General features: G+C 35.0%; 1 protein-coding gene across 1 annotated transcript; it reads right to left on the bottom strand.

Annotated features, from left to right (window-relative positions):
• Positions 1-1,294: 1,294 nt before the first annotated feature.
• Positions 1,295-12,399, bottom strand: LOC105622386. The gene is made up of 8 exons (XM_012203812.1): positions 12,250-12,399; positions 10,035-10,502; positions 6,475-6,863; positions 4,414-4,908; positions 3,583-3,931; positions 2,353-3,179; positions 1,852-2,021; positions 1,295-1,536 (listed from the first exon to the last, which is right to left on the bottom strand). The coding sequence occupies exons 1-8, from the start codon at positions 12,397-12,399 to the stop codon at positions 1,295-1,297; spliced, it is 3,090 nt and encodes a 1,029-aa protein (XP_012059202.1).
• Between the last annotated feature and the right edge of the window lie 5,204 nt (positions 12,400-17,603).

Raw genomic sequence — 17,603 nt, 5'->3', positions numbered from 1 at the left:
CGTTGATAGCCTGATTACAATTGTGTCAATCATCATTATCTTTCCCCAATCCATCTCGATCAATATTGGGCCGTATTCCTTGGGCACACATCATTAATGTCTTTCTAATGTCTAAATTGATTATATACGTTTTTAATCGCCTATCTGCTAGTGTATTCGGCTAAATTCGTGATTTTCTAAATCCGTTAGATGGATATATGCTAAATATCTATGCTTTTTGATACTGTTATACTTATTCGCATGACTTATTTTTGACATTTCTTTCTAAAACTTTTCGCTATGTTTCCTTGTTTCTTCTAAAGCATCTCAAAGACAGACACCCATGAATAGGCCCGTTAGATGTTGAATAATCTAATTGTGTAGCACAATCCTAGAACGCTAACGGGAACTTTGTCAAGGGCCTAGTACAATCTCAACCTAGTGCGTATTATCTCTTTCTCTTTGTTTCCTATTGCAAATTCCGTATATAACATACTAATAATCGATAATATTACACTTTGCACTATGTATATTTGAAAAATGTTAAATATAGTAATATTTAATATAGTAATAGTGATTAATAATATTAATTATTCTATTATAATTATTTAATAATGATATATCGATTATTAATAATTCCACGTTAGCGTTTTAGGATTAATCTATTGTAATTGTAATTCGACGATCTGCAAGAATTTCTCGTCTGCCGTCATTTCGGAAAGAAATTTCAGAGCGAGCATCGCGATGATAGATCGAACGACGAGATATGAGATTCTAGCTAATAAAAAGGCTAATCTACAGTAATAAATGAAAGTTGGCCTACCCGCGCAAAATTGCAAACTAAAAACGATGAAAAAAAAAGGTTCGTGAAAAACGTTAATTATACGTTATTGCGCGAAACGAACAATAGAGCGGAACAATGCCCAGCGAGGATACGCGACACTCAATTTCAACTCTCTCTCCCTTTCTCTCCCACTCTCGCTTTCTTTCTCTCATATCACGTAGATGGACAGAAAAATAGAGATTTGATGTGCGTATTCGCACTCAGCCGACCCTGATAGCGTCGAGCCCGAGGAGGATCGCGTCATCGTAATTCGGTATTCGGTGCGCATGGAATAAACGCTGCGTTTAATCAATACTTCTCGCAGCGCGCGGCGGCTCGACCAATCGCGGATTCGCCGAGAACAGGACTGGTAACTTCGATCTTGTTCGTCCGGCGAGCCTATTCCCCTCGCGAGGAACAGGGCGATGTCGTAGTCGCCGTTAGTCGTGATCGTGCGGTACAATAGACCGGAAACGAGTCAGCCGGTCAGATTCAAGGCAGCTCGTCGGTCAACAGGCTTGTCGGTTCCAAGCAAGTTTGCTTCAGGGTGGCCGACTGATCTTCGAGGCTGCGCTTCAAGCCCTCGATTGTCTGCATCAGCATCTGTCGTCGTAGCTGGGATAGCTGGTGCTGAAAGAACTGCGAGTCCTGAATATTGTTCGTGTTTGCCTCGGCAGCTAATCGCTCCTGCCGCAATTGCGCTACCTTCTCCTTTAGAGATCTCCTGGAGTCATCTGCGTATACAAAATAATATTAATAGATGAATAGCGAATGCAAGATTCAATTAAATCAATGCAATCAAGATGCTCTATTAAAATTAGAAGCAATCAACGATTTTAAAATTAAATTAAAAACAACTTATAATATACACAGGATATTAAATATTAAATATTTTATTAAATCATATAATTCTCTCATATTCATTGAGAGATACAAATTATATGTATTAAAATATATCTTATATGTTTGTGTCATTGAATTTGATATAGTATTATCAAAGAAAGAAATTCTTGCGTTTTATAAAAGAGGCAGATATAAAAGAAACATACCAGTATCATCGGTTGCTGTATCGCCGTCAGAATTTCTCAGCATAACATGTTCGCCCAATGTCTTTTGTATTCTGCCATATGTCGCGCTTCCGGCGTATACTTTTCTTTTCACTGGTTCGCTTTGCGGGCAGTAGGAAGAACCTTCCTTTATGGGACCCATATCGATTGATCTAAAGATATTTTTCTGTTATAAATGTTCAACGACTGCACATTCAGAATTAGATTGATATTATAATATTATAATTATCATTAATATCGAATGCAAACTTCCTCTACATTAATTTTAAGTCGGTTCTCCTGATAAATATTATAACATTACAAATATAAATAATTAATGATATACATAACAAAGACAAAAGCTACTTTCTTAAATCAATTTCTGAAGAAATGATAAAACATTTTTAATATAAAAAGATTAATAAGAGATAAATTTCTAATTTTGCATTAAATTGCAATCTAGAAATTATGCAAGATTTTTTTCTATTAAGTAGTTATCACAACCTGAACGTCATCAATGGAGCCCTCCGTCTCACGTCACACTTTTCCTCGGAATCAGATGAGCTGGACGTCACTCCTTCCTCCTTTGTCGTTTCTCTTGCAGAGCGAAATTCCTTTTTACCTTCATCGAGAGAGCCTTGCATCATCCCGTTCGCGTGTATCTTCTCCCCAAGAGAATTGTTCGCATTCATAGTTTCCGGTTTCATCCCGCCGTTATAATTCAAAGTGATCCGAGATGATCTGTTGCCGTCCTTGCTTTCTGGCTCGCCGTTATTACGCGCTCGATGCATCTGCTGGTTCATCAAACTCCTGATGGGTGAGCTCTGGGGTGTCGTTCTGCGCGTTATCGCCGGCGAGTCCGGGTACTTGGACAGCTCATGCTGCCGAAAGATAGGCGGAGGCTCTTTCGGCGCGAAATTGACTGGCGAATTCCTTTCCATAAATCGATGAATTGGAGAACACGGCTGAGCGAACTGCCGTTTGGGACTGGTATGCTCCAGATCACGAATACTGCCGCTCTGTAATTCCGGCTGGGAATTACGACTCTTGGACAGCGCCAGTTCAATATTCAGCTCCGTGTTCTTGATGAGTTCGACACGTTTGTTTGCCAGACCGTTATGCAGTTTACGCGACGGCGATGGGATACACGGCGAAGGACTTTGGTACTTCTGCATGCTCACCAGAATATTCTCCGCCTCCAGGATAAGCTCGCGATATTTGCGATCGGCCTCTTTGTCTGCCTCAATCAACGCGATCTCCGACGCGAATGTGGTCATGTACGTGTTGCCAGTCACGTGGCGTCGCACTATGTTGCCGTTCACATAACTTACCTTGAAGAGAAACAAAATAATAGTATAATTTAAGTTTTTACTATGAATATAACTAATGTCATCTCAAGAACTGGAGATAAAAACAAGAATAAAAAAAATGCTAATAAAATAATCGGTTTTTAATTGGAACAAAGATTATGTGAATAATGTCGCTCATTTAATTTGCTATAATAACGGTACGACTTAAAAACTATGTTTTCCAGAAAACAAGTTTAAATATTTTGAATCATAAAAATTTTGTGATATCAATTTTGAAATGTGTAATTTTTAATGTAATAATTGATTATAAAGGAATAAAAGTTTATATTTTTAAAGTAAATATTTTCTTTATTTTTTATGCACCTATTTTTTTATAAAAACAAATTTTTAGTTACTTATGATATCGAATAGATTAGAATCTCACCGAGTTTGATCGTCTTTTCACGATCTCGTTCTCCATCACGGCGGGTCTGATGGCCGACGGATTGCCATTCAGTCTCATCGGGGAGAGATTTTTATTCACATCGTGTTTCCTGCGTCGCAAGCACATCGGCGTGCCGCCCACGCTCCTGCTGCCCTGATTGAATCCTGAATTCTTCAGGAGCATCCTTTCAACCAGCACGCGGTTCAGATTCGCCGTCTCGTCGTCACATCGGTCTAGATTCGGCTTACGACGTTGCGATATCCTCTTCTTGCGCTTCTCACTTTGCTTATCATCTATCTTTCTATGTCGCGCGCTCTGTCTCTTCGTACTAGTTCTCGTATTTACGTTTCTGGCAATGTAAAATAAATAAATAATGTAATTTAAATTCATTTGGCAAGTTACAAACAACGTAAAAATGCTAATAGAGTTTTTAACTACAATGAGTTATCGATCTTGGTTAAACGAAGGGTTAACGATTTAATGTAATCGTGGAACAAAATCATTATAAAATTCATATGAGATCTTTATGTATAATCCAATAATTATGTATGCAACCACGAGAAATCATTATATAATATTAAATAAAATCGTATATTTTACCAAATAACGTCATATGTAGTAAAAAAAAATTATTTGTAATCAGATGAAATCATATAAAATCATGTAATCAATGGGACAATATTTTAACTAGTAGTTAGTTCCTTCATGGTTGAATTAATGACATTGTATGTTCTATTAATTTTAGAGCATATAACGTCATTAATCCCAAGTAGGTTCACTGAAAAATATTATAAGCTTTTAACAATTTAAGCTAAGTTTCTCGGAGCTCACCTCTGAGAAATCTCGTCCTTAGTCCTACGCTTGAGGAAGGACTCACGGAGCCTGCTACCGCGCCGGCTTAGTTCGCTGGTAAAAGTGAAGTAGGTGCAGTGACCGGTATTGGGAAAGTGGCCGGCGCCACCACATTCAAGACTATCCAGATCGAGGAATGAACCGTTATCGATGTAATCAAATTCGTCGTTCTCAAATGGATCGTTCTCATCACCACCATCTTGACCGGTGTCGATGTCTGATAGCGAGTCAATATAATCCTCACAGTCAGTCGGGTCACTGTCCGACAGGATATCCGTCTCTTTTTCGTACACGTAGCTCTCGTCGAATTTGCCCATCATCTCGTTCAGCGTAATATCATCTTCTGACGAGCGCACGCTGCGTGTCACCGAGGACGCCGACGAGCTACTGCTGCTGCTGGCTCGTCGTTGCAGGGCCAAAGAGATCTTCGGTCGGAGATCCATGCCCGATGTGATTCTCCAGTTTTGATTAATTCTACGCAAGATGTATCATATAAATTTTTGAAATATGTATTTGCAAAATTTATATATGAATGTTAAGTCAAGATTCACTTTGACAGATAATAGGATTATTTCTCTTAACTGATTTTTTCATCTAATTTTTATTTATATATCTAATATAAGATTTAATTTTTATTATATATCAAAAATAGAATTCTTTTTCTCATTTGATTTATTCTTACTGGTCTAAATTTCATTTATAATAAAACAATTTCAATTCAATGGACTATCATGAATATAAAAATAATGATTGAAAATTAATTTAAAATACGTTAAATTGCAAATGCGAGTAAAAAAGAGTCAAGAAAAAGAAAAAGATATATGTATAAAAATTTAAATAAATGATATTAACAAAAACGAGATTTTATTTGGATTTTTTCTATTCACTTTCAATTTAGCTTTTAAATTTTATCTTTTTTAATTCTTAATTTAGCTTTTTTTTAAAAGCAATTGTGTAAAGCTATCTAGGAATTAAGTTTATGTATAAGGTGTGTGTTGTGTCGCCAGTAAATTTCTTTTAATCAAAATTTCGTTTTACTGGAATATAATAACGTAAATATATACAATCAGCAAAAAGTGTACACGTAATTTGCAAACCAAAGCACATACAACGGACTGCACAATTCGCAGACCAACGATAACCAAATTGCAAAAGAAATTACATCGGTGGTATCACATGTAATCAGCTTGTAACTGGGAATTAAAAATTAAATCTGGGAAAAAGCCCGTTTCCATAATTGCGGGTCGGCGACCAATAAAGCACAGTTTCTTTTCTGCTTTGTGGAACTTTTCTAACCATTGGCTTCTCCTTTAAATGTACCGCCCTTGTTCCGCCCTTGGTCAATTCCAGACTAAAGACTGGAAAAGAGAGAGCCGATGGATTTGGAGAAAAGAAAAACTCTTCGAAAAAGGATCCGCCAGCAACTTACGCAATTAGAAGTTTTTCCTATGAGAAATTGGATAAGTTCCGAAAGAGTAACGATACAGCTACAGAAATATATCGAAAACTTTTACTTTAATTTTCTCGCGTTTCGCTTCTACATTTTATTTCTCCGCAGTTCATGTTTAATTTTAATCTATTTGCCTTCAGTCAGATAATCTTCTAATCCGATTCATGTAATTATCATTGTAATCATCTATTTTAGCCATTAGATTTTTTAAATAATTTAAATTAAATCTTTTTTAATCAAATATATGTATAATAACTTATCAATTTTCTGGAAAAAATAAAGATTGGAGCATAAGTCGAGAAGAAAGTGATAGAAGTACAAAATTTCTAGAAGGCGAAAATTGAGACAACGTAATATAAAAGAAGCATCCATTCTATTTTTACATTTCATTGTCTCAATTTTGTCTCCTAGAAACTTTGTTTATACTTCTATCATTCTCCTTAACTTACGCTCCAATCTTTATTTTTGTTAAGAAATCGATAAGCTATACATTTGATTGAAAGAAATTAAACTGGAATTATAAAAAATATGTAATCATTAAAATTAAATTATTACAATAATAATTAGATGTCAAACATTAAAAAACTTACGGGCTTCGGCCTGCACTGAGGCTTTCCTGACGATGCTCTCTCCTGCCATGAGGCTCCCTGCCGTTCAGATTGACATCGCTGGCGCTGCCAGAAGATTCCGTCAGCTTCAGGCCGGAACTGCTGCTACTTTCATCCAGAGCGAGTCGCGATTTCAAGCCGTTCGTGCTAGATCCGGAGGAGTTCGCTGACAGCCATGGGTTCGTCCGGATGCGGGAGCGTTCGCGAGGCGACTGCACCGGAGGTGAGACCAACGGCGGTGGTATCGACGACGGTACTGGCAAATTGTTTCTCGTTGAATCGGCAGAATAAGATTCCGTTCTACGATGAGAATTCTCTTGCTGCTTTTGCTGAGGCTGTCTTTGACCGTGATTCGTCGATGTCTCTGCACTCTACCGATTTAGAATAGAAATATATAGACAACAAAAGGAGAAATGACTTTTGTATTTCATTAATTTTATCGATCACGGTTGATTTATTTTTTCCTCTTTAGATACAATAATTAATATGATGTAAAAAGGAATAGAAGATCAAATTATGTTAAAATTAGCTAACGTCAACAAAATTGGCGAAGCGTCGTTTCTTTTTAAGGAGATAGTATATTTTAGCGATCGGTCAGGAAAAAAAAAATAGTGATTCTTGGAAAGGAAACATATGTGAGCATTTTTGCCGGTGAGCAAATCATTTCATCAGCATAAAATGTCTACAGTAAAATTCTTTCTATTAAAATGTGTTATATAAATAAATAAATTAATTATATAAATTAATTTTTGTGCATATTTTTCAATATAGCAATTCGGAAGAAATTCTCCAAAGATATACTATTTATTAGAGTCAAGAATAATTAATTACTTGTATGTTATATAATGTCAATTAACTGTATATTATAGAAACAATTTGATCAATTAGTTGCTATAGTGTAAATAATTAATTTATTTTTATAATAATTAATTATTCTTAAAATAAAAGATATAGGCTTTTCTTTTTCACTATTACAAGAAGAGAATTTCTTCATTATTACAAAGATAAATATAACAAAGACAAATATTTATAATTATAAATATCTTCTTTTAAAGAAGGAATGGCTTAGCTGCGGCAATGATTATTCTCAGTGATATATATATACTTTTATTTTTCTATAAAAAATGTTTTTAGATTATATTATAATTATTTACATTTTTTTATTTAAATGGAACTCCTAGTTGACCTGAGTTAATTAATTAATTAATTTGTATAATACACAATTTTTCTAGACTGTGTAGTATAAGATATATATTTCTTTCTTATTGTTCCGTTAAAAAATACGCATAAAAATTAATCGTTCATTCATTTAATCCCTCAAAATTGGCTTTTCATACTCGTCATTTTGTCCCCTGTATTTCCTTTCTTATCGTCAACCCAAATCACAAACTCGATCGTTCCTCTCCATTGTGCAGAAACGGAGTCGCGCGACACGCAATCGATCACAGTCCTTGAAGAGGAAGGATTCATTTTTCACTCCATCCATTAACGCTCGATATCCTGACGCGCATTTCGCGACAATAATACATCTCTCTTTCGAGTCGCGCAATTGAATCTCGAGGAAGAGTAGAGCAAAGTAACGTTTCCGGACTTTTTCACCTCCGCGTTTCGAGAGGAGCACGAAAATGCGACTAATAAATATTTTTTCCCTCGCGACAAATAGTAGTACGTGCGTCGAGGATAAAAGGAATGGGTCATCGCACCACAGCTTCTCAGGTAAGCTCAGCATTCGCGAGATCCACCGAGAGAGGAATTCGCAAGCCTTCTTTTCCTCTTGGCTCTTTTTCTCATACTCCCCCGTAATACATGCCACGACGATAAATGCTACTTCCAGAATGTATACTTCCTGCTTGGCGAAAGAGACCGGGTGTCGTTGAACTCGCGGCCTCAAAGACCCTGCGGCGAACAAGAATCCACAAGACGTCGCGGCCGGGGGTGCATTTCAGTGAAACGACAGCAATTTCGAAGCGTATTTACTTTCGGCCAATAAACTATTTGAGGGTTGAATGGAGTGTGACGCGTTTGATGGAAGAGCCGCGTCGCGCTCTCCTTTTGTGAATATATCATATCGAGGTATCTCGAAACTACGCAACGAAAATTCCTGATGTTTCTCAAACCAGATCTAAACTGAATTTTTGTTTAAGAAGATTCTCATGCAGTTATGATAATTCTCAAAGAAATAGTTTTCGATTTTTAATGATTCTGTAAGTCTTGAGTTCAAAAATTTTGCATTTGCGCTAAAATTAGTATTAATTAATATATGGAAAAAATAAATTGGGTGATTCAGCAAAGCTATAACTTGCTGCGCGAATTAAACGTCTATGACTATGAAGACTTGATTCAGTTCAACGAAGAAATTATGTCTATTAATAATTATTATATGCTAATCTAATAACTAATAATTTCAGTTAATTCTTTGCTATAAAAACCGCTCTCTTACCTTTAAACTGCTAATAACAAGTTTTCTTTATTACAGCAATAAAAGTATACATCTTAGCTAGCACATTTAGTTAAAAATTTTTTTATTTATACATATATTGGATTGACTTTCATAAAAAAAATTATTTTTGCTGTAATAATAAATTTGCTGTGTAAAATTTTATTACAACGAATATGATTACCGATAATCGCTAATTTTATTCAGTTATAAAAAACTTTGCTATTTTAGTATAGAAAACTAAAATTGTCCATATGTTACAGCTGTAGATTTGCTCTTCATTTTGAAGTAAAATTTTAAATTGTTTTAACAAATATTTTTTCTGTGCTTGATTCAATAAAACGTTGAAATATATAGAGTTTGATTTAAAATAATATAAAAATTTATAAAATAATTTAAAAACACTCTTTAAAGCTTTTAATTATTCATTATGATTAATTTTTAAAATTGAAATAACGATGTTAGAAGCAAGAAAATACATATTGAAATTCTTGCAAAAAAATATATTGAAATAAAAATATTTTTTAATGAAACAATTGCATGTGATAGAATACACTTGTAAAATACATCTTTTTATTTCATAATAGAATAAAATTATATTTATCTCGATTTGACAGTTCTCACAGCTTGTTTCGTTTTCTGGTGCATGCATTATTTTACTAAAAAATGCTCACATTTTACTATATTAATAGTTGTGTAACAATTTTCTTTAGGTATTTTTCTCGTTTCATCGCAATTTAAGATGGTGTAGTGAGTAGGCAGGACTTAACATTCTTCACAAATAAAAGCAAAAAATATTAAGAATAATCGTAAATAACAGCAATTAAACTATTTTTTCTTCAATTAAAAGAAGATATTTATAATTTATATTATAATTATTATAATTATAATATATCTTTATATAGTAACAAATATATAATTCTGATTAATTTTTTAAGAAATTATATGAGAAAATTGAAAAGAAAAATTATCGTTGAATTTACACCGAGAGAGTTTCCTTGTTAATACATTCCTTTAGGAGCGAATGCATCTTTTGATAGTTTCGAAAGGACGCTAAGTGTTATCTCCTGTCTCAAGTTTCAGAAGCTATAGACAATGCACTTACCTTGTGCGGCGTACTTGTTCGAATTTCCGGCTGACCGTTGTCTCTGGTCATGTTCGTCGTGCTCGCAGTTGACTGTCCCCTATCCTCGACTCTTCCATTTCCTGATAGAATACTATTACCGGCCGGAGGCAGGTGATCCCCTGCGTTACCTGGCGGCCTTTTCACTCTGATCTTGTTGTTATTGTTATTGTTATTGTTGGCGGTGGTGGCGGCACCGTTATTGCCGCTGCTCTGAAAGTAGTGAGTGCCGGTCCTGATATTGATGTAATATTCGGGCGGAAAACTAGTGCCGGGCGAGGTGCCGTCGGTTGAATAGCCGGTTGAGTACGCACTCTCCGGTGAGGAGAGACTCACACTTCCGGCGGTACCGCCGGAAGTGCCAGACGAGGTGGTCACTGTCGCGCCGTAGTTGCCCCCGTGCAACCGGATACCGTCCACGTTCTTCGTCGGCGAATCCACTGGATGTACCTGGGGAAAAGATCAAAAGATTGAATCGTGCTCGATCGCGCGTGCACGCATCCTAATTGTTTTATTTATTTCTATGCAGTTAATTTTTTTCAATAAACGATGTTTCCACTCAAAATAAATTAATGATAATAATCGTAATAACAATATTTTCATTCAATATAAATTGAAAATAATAATAATGATTATATCAATGCTTATTTAAGATTATCACACAGAAAAAACAATTTTGCTGAAGTATGTAAAAATTTTAGCTAGACATAGATTTGAAAATAATTTTATTAAATTAAAAAATAATTATGTATATAAAATTTTTAAACATGATAAATAATATCGTAAGTTTTGACATTCTAGCAACTAAATTAACTGTCTTAATTAATTTGATAGATTAATAAAATTATTTTCAGATCTAGCTAAATTTTTAGATACTTCAGCAAAATCGTTCTTTGTAGAACAAGTTTGGCAGATCTTTTAATGTTGATCACACGTTTAAATTAAACCATAAATAATGTACTGAATCAATTTATTGAATAATTAATAGATATATATGAATGATGATATTTGCGAAACAGATGAAATTATTTTCACTAAAAAAATAATCATAGATGTACATAGAAATATCGAATATAAAAAATACAGATGCAATAAATATTTATATAAAAAATTAATGTGTTTCAAAATGATGAAAGAGGCACTTTAAAAAAATTATTACAAAGTATCTTTTTAGATTCAGATTCTTCGGAACAGCTTTCAAAAGTAAAAAATATTAATGATCTTCAAAAATTCACGTTTTATATAGTAATTCAAAAAACACACAATAAAAAGAAAGAATGTATAACCGCGAAAATTCAATACTGTCTGTATTAATGTACGGTTTCAATAAGACAATCGTCTGATGACTGCACAAAATCTGAGGATTACTGCAGCGATCTGCAATGGATGGCGTGAAAGAACGCAGGACTCGCCTGCCGGGGTGTGTCGAGAAAAGAATACTGAACTCTTTTTCTATCCGCCTTAACGATAAGCGTCGACGTGCCCTGGCAACTCCTTCCATGGAAAACGCCGACCTAAGGGTCTGTTAGCGGAGAAACGAACGGGGGTAACGAGCAAACGCTGGCAAGCAGTAGGAAAATAGGGGAAGCACTTCGCAAACTAGTTCGCCGATAATGACGATGAATCCGACGAGCGTGCACCTTTCGAGATACTTCGGGACTGAGTACTCGTGAGCAATCGCGAGTGAAAGCAATTAATGTTAGACCCATATAAAATTTCGCAACGCAACGACTGTCGAAACGATAAAGAGAATTCCAAACTTTAGGAAATTGCACTGAAAAGTTAAGTTTTTATTTGTACTGAGTGTTATAGATATATCACGAGACATAAGAATGTTAACCTAATATTAAAATATTGTGTTTTATTTTCAAACTGCATAAGACTATAATAAGATTAAGTACGTCAAGAATTTCTTATCTTGTTATCAGAAATTCTTTCTGAAAGGGCATTCTTTCTTTCGGAGAAAAATTTGTAAGCTTCTTTTTACACAGAAAGAGAGAATCATATTGTAACAATATTGTATATATAAGGATGTTTAAAAATGTAATTGAAATTATATGTGTCAATGTAATTTCAATTAAAAAATATAATTTAAATCAAATTACGAAATAAGAGATACGGGAGGATCATGAAACATCAAAGATTTACTTGGGATTGTTTCGCAAAGTGACCGAGAAATTACGATAAGGTTGCTCACCTGATGCAAAGCGGGCGATCTGTTGGCGCTATGGCTCCTGGGGGAGTTGCAGGTCGAGTCGAATCCTTTGTCGCCCTTCTTCCGGTCCTTCTTCTTTTTCGATCGCACGATGTGTGCCTCCATCCATGTGCGCAATTTCGTCCCGAACATGTTGCACACGAGTGTCGGTTAACAGAGCGGTGCCTCGTCGAAAATGCCCAAGTGGATAGAGGACTCCTTCCCACGATTATCGTCCGTCGGAATCGGCTGCAATCGCGTTATTTGCGCACACGTCCACTGCTTGAGCGTTCCATTTCATGGTGAAACAGGATCTCTGTAACGAGAAGAGATTCGCTCGTTTAATCTTGCTACGAATCGCGATGGTGACGATTGAGAGATGATCGAGAGTGCTGCTTCTATACCAGAGAAATTTGATACAAGCACGTGTGCGCGAATGTAAAAAAGTAAAAAGATATATCCTAGAATCGATTATCTTATCAAGTTTTACCTGCGTCGTGTGAAAAGTTCTAATGTTATGAAGATTTTACAAATTATGTATGAGATGATTATTAACAACAGTTATTAATGTGTACTTTAATAATATGGAAATTATATCCTATAATATAATTCTTGCTTTAGCATAAAAATTCACTTCTAACAGTATTACCGAAGTAATTAATCAACATGTATTTCGAAAAAATATAAAGATATATGGATAAGATATATGAAATTCACAAAAATTATTATTATCGGGATAAAATCCCGCTCGAAATATCAATATTCATTTATTTTGTATTATACATAAAAAACCGATTTTGCTGAAGTATCCAAAAATTTGGAAGCTAAAAGTGGATCTAAAAATAATTATATAGGACGCACAAACTAATAGCTAGAATGTCAATTTTTTGCCGTTCATCGTGCTCTAATTTCCTACATAATTATTTTAATGATTCAAAAATTATTTTTAAATCTGTATCCAGCTAAATTTTTAAATATTTTAATTAAATCGTTTTTTCCGTCTGTTATTGCAATCTAACTCCTTTGAAGTCGTATATATTTCACGGAATGTAATGTAATTGTAGTCATGGCATAATTATAATTAATCTACCGATTAGATTTAATCATTACGTGGACAAACGATCGCGATCGCCAGTGTCAAGTTTCGTCCAGTTCTCTTGATCGTATTACCTCGTAGATCACCGTACGCTGCTTGTTGTGAACACGATTATTACAGCATCGTGTTACATTGCTATTTACACATGCTCTTCGTACGACTCGTTCCACGGATCGTCAATAGTCTGCGTCACGGCCATCTACGAAAGCTCGTATTAACGTACTAAGTGATCCGTCGTCGCTTTTACGATATTTTTCTTATCTTTAGACGAACGATGGGCCATCAACCTGAATCGTTCCCTGATCTCACGAGACAATAAATCTGTAACGGAAGACATATGCACGCCACCATGTAAACTCCCGTGTCGCAAAGCGTGGATTTATGTCATTGCCAGTGAAGAAAAAATATCATGATCGATCTCGTTTCAATGCTGGCTTTTACACCTATCTGCAGGAAATATAAACGAAATTTATCGCTTCGAAATTTGATAACAGATTCAAAATAAACTTCTCTTTAAGTTTTATTATTCAAATAAAATGCAAAATTCTTCAATCTTTGATCCTTTAAGTTTTGGGGACTTAAAGGAGGGGATGAGATAAATTTTCTACCCGAGTTTGTTGAATTTCAAATCAAGTGAGACACTTGATTCTCTTCGACCATTCTCAATACGGCCGGGGGTGGTAATCAGCGGGCTAAACTTAATTAGGAATCGACCACCAGGGGGTTGAGCAATTTAACGGACCGAATAATTAATGCGCCACGTGTTCGGGAAGACTGCACTAATTTAAACCGTTCCAAGGTCGCATGAAAAATAAATACTATAAAATTTATTTTCGTCATACGATTTTTACGGACCATATTCTGTAATTCTTAACAATCGTATAATTGTGTAGAAAAGAAAAAAATCGTCCACTAATAACTTTTCCTTTTCTATACAAACTTTCGATATTAATATTCGATATTAATTGTTAAGGCTTATAAAATTCTATAAACAATGATGATGTTTCATCAACAAATAATAACAAAATTATTGTAAATTCAATAACATCTCCGTAGCTATTATCCTTACATTGAGAAAAAAATATAGTTAATTTTAATAAATATTTAGTTCAATACTGCCAATTAAACATTTACAACTTACAATAAGTAAATATTGGTTCAATAAAAAAAATGATTGTTAAATCAAATTAACATTTCTTGTATCAAATAAATACGTGTATATCTTTATATTTAACAAATATTCAGTTGGCAATATTCAATTAAATATTTATTAAAATTGACTATTTTTTTTAGTGTAGCTATTATTGAGTTTAGAATAATTTTATCGATATTTTTTTGTTACAAAATAAGAAGTTTTTTACTAACGACAATCATTAATAATCAGTAAGGATTATTAAAAAGAGTCTTAAATGTCGAAGAAAATGGAGTCTGAAAATTTCGATATTGGAGAGAAATTTCTCCTGTCATACATCTAGAGAAAAGATTGCTTCGATTTAAAGAAATTTTCTTTGCTACACGGTTAAAGAAAAAAATGTCTTTGATTGTTGAAATTCAAGAAATCGTGATTTGAACATCATTTCTTGAAATCAAATAAATTTTATTTGATTTTAAAAAATAATGTTTAAATTAAAGAAATTTTTTCACAAATCAAAGAAATTTTTTCTTTAACCGTATAGCAAAGAAAAACTTCGTTAAATCGAAGCAACTTTTTCTCTGGGTATAGAATTTAAATTTTAGAAGTGAGATTAAATCTTATCGCCTATACGTGCTACAAGAGCAAGGCGTTACTTTTCGAGGTTCCTATACTTTTAAAGAATCTTTTCAAGTCTTCTACATTTATAATATTCAATTACGTTGAGCAAGTCACCGTTGTTTGCCATCGTCGATTTATGCCATCGACGAGGAGATACAAATTTGCATAAATGCGATCAAAAGTCGCAGATTTTCGGAAACTGGCGGTAGAGTGATCTCTTTATGGAAATAAGCTGTCGCACCAACTTTCAAGAAGTACCAAAGAGGTTTTAGTCCAACCAACCGAATTTTAATCAGGACTTTCCGTCATCGTCTCGAAACTTTTTAAGTGTAAGAAAATGATGTTGAACGCATCGTTTTTTAAACAACTAGATCGCCAACTTGAATTTGTCATGCACGTCGGAAGTTTTTCGGATGTAATAATCTCATTACATACAGAATTAGCAGAGTTAATTAAGCTCCGTGCGGCTGACAGAATTTTGTGAGGCATTAAATGCAGGCCTGGCGGAGCGTACAATCACAAATCTCTCTTTTGCCCTTCCGGCTTAAAAGGGCTTACAATAATTTATAAATTTCTCTCTTATATTTCCACTTTTACGATCTCACTCACTTATATTGTTAATATTTTAGTATCACTTTCACGCCAGTTCGTCCCTGTTCTTCTTTCTCTTTCGTTTATTTCCTTACTATCTAATCAATTCTGCTATTTGATTTTACGTTTTCTGCTGTAAAATTTACAAGCCTCTTCTTGCTTTTACCATACTCCATATGTTCCAATCGCCTACGGAAGAAACGTGATGCGAAAGAATTCCCTCTTCTTTTCCCGTATCCTTATTGGTTTTCCTACAAGTTATTGCGCCTTCCATCTTCTCTTAAAATCCACAAATCGACTTCGTTATTCCTTGCGCATTTTTTATTCATTCTCATCATCCACAGAACAGAGATATGATTCCTTCCTCAGCCGGAAACCATCTCACGTATACCTTCTCCGTATATACCGCATACTATATGCAAAAGCTGCACGCTATGTGCGAGTTATAGATGGATATATGTAAACTTTGTCGTAATGCATATTTACTCACGAAGCCAGACTCCTCGATCTTGGCGCGGCATTTATCAATCTTCAGACTAGAAAGGGCTTTTCGCGAAATAAATATTTCGTCGACCGCGCTCGCGTCATTGTCGTCGACGCGATTGAATCGTCCTGTGCATCTCTTTCTCCTGCCTCCGACTTGAAGGTTTCGTCCTACGTGAGCAGAAACCGGAAGACGAAGACGACGATGATGACGGCAACGACGCCGACGACGTTCTCGAATCGAACGCGACGAATTTCTCGTGGGAATGACATCGTGACTGGAGAATGGATGAATCGAGTTTCGTTCGAAAAACCACAATTAAAAAATTGAATAGAAAAAAACTGAAAAGATTGATGTCCTGTAAGATGAAGATTTCTATAGATCGATTCTAAGGAAGTACGTGGCTCTGACCTGGATGACGAAAAGAAGAGAATCAAGTCTCATTTAAAAAAATGTTAATGATTTTGAATTAGAAAAATCATTTCCAAAGGCGATTAAAAATTATACAACTAAAAAAATTAGAATAAAGATAAAAATTTCTTTGAACGTCGTACGGAAAGAATAGTTTTGTTAAAAACTGAATTAGATTGTGAGTTAATATAATTCCATTTTATAGATTTTATAATTTTAATTAAATTATATTTATGATATTATAATTACGATATTAAAGGATATATTACAATTTAATATTCAGAGCAAACTGTGTCGAGCAAAAATCAATTGGCTAAAGATGATGTATAATATCGAACTTTCAGATTTGTTAGAAGGTTTACTTCTCGCTTAAATGGAAATTTCTTGATTAAAAAGCGCTTCCAAGATGGCACATCGAGCGACATGGAATATCTTTCTCTCTGCTTGCTGCGAACTGCCTCGAACGAGTGCTCGTCAGATATCTTAATCGCATCTGGCATCGCGACGCTCGTTAAGACATCGCTTGCTCGCCTGCCATTCGTGATGATCCGATTGCGTATGCTAACGCGCAAGTTATAACGCAGTTAAATTCGCCATCTCAGTCCTTCGTCCTTGCCCTCGCCCTTGTCTTCGTCGTCGTCATCACCAAGTCCCGGGATTTCATTTCCATAATGTTTCGGCGAAATTTAAGGACATCTAGAAGGATAACCAACCTCCGGAACCCGGAGAGAGAATCCTCGTTAGTCTGGGACCGCAGTCCCCATACTTCATCCCTCTTCTTCCCTGTACCGTCATATCGACTTTGTGCGAACAAAGCGATTCACTTTGAATCACTTGCATGTTCAATTCATGAAGTTTATCAGTTTGACATTACGGAATAGATCGAACACTCTCACTCTCTCTCTCACTNCTCNCTCTCTCTCTCTCTCTCTCTCTACTACTACTACTCTACTACTACTACTACTACTACTACTACTACTACTATACTACGTTACTTACTTACGTATACTATATACTACTAC

This window comes from Atta cephalotes, assembly GCF_000143395.1.
Source record: "Atta cephalotes unplaced genomic scaffold scaffold00044, whole genome shotgun sequence".
Taxonomy (NCBI): Eukaryota; Metazoa; Arthropoda; class Insecta; order Hymenoptera; family Formicidae; genus Atta; species Atta cephalotes.
This window is presented reverse-complemented; position numbering and strand designations above follow the sequence as displayed.

Bases quoted from the DNA above. Each gene is read 5' to 3' on its own strand.
- LOC105622386 (XM_012203812.1), bottom strand. From the start codon at position 12,399: ATGTTCGGGACGAAATTGCGCACATGGATGGAGGCACACATCGTGCGA. The intron at 6,864-10,034 runs GTAAGTGCATTG...CTAAATCGGTAG, and splicing joins GAACAAGTACGCCGCACAAG to AGTGCAGAGACATCGACGAA. The intron at 3,180-3,582 runs GTGAGATTCTAA...TTTCTCTTCAAG, and splicing joins TGAAAAGACGATCAAACTCG to GTAAGTTATGTGAACGGCAA.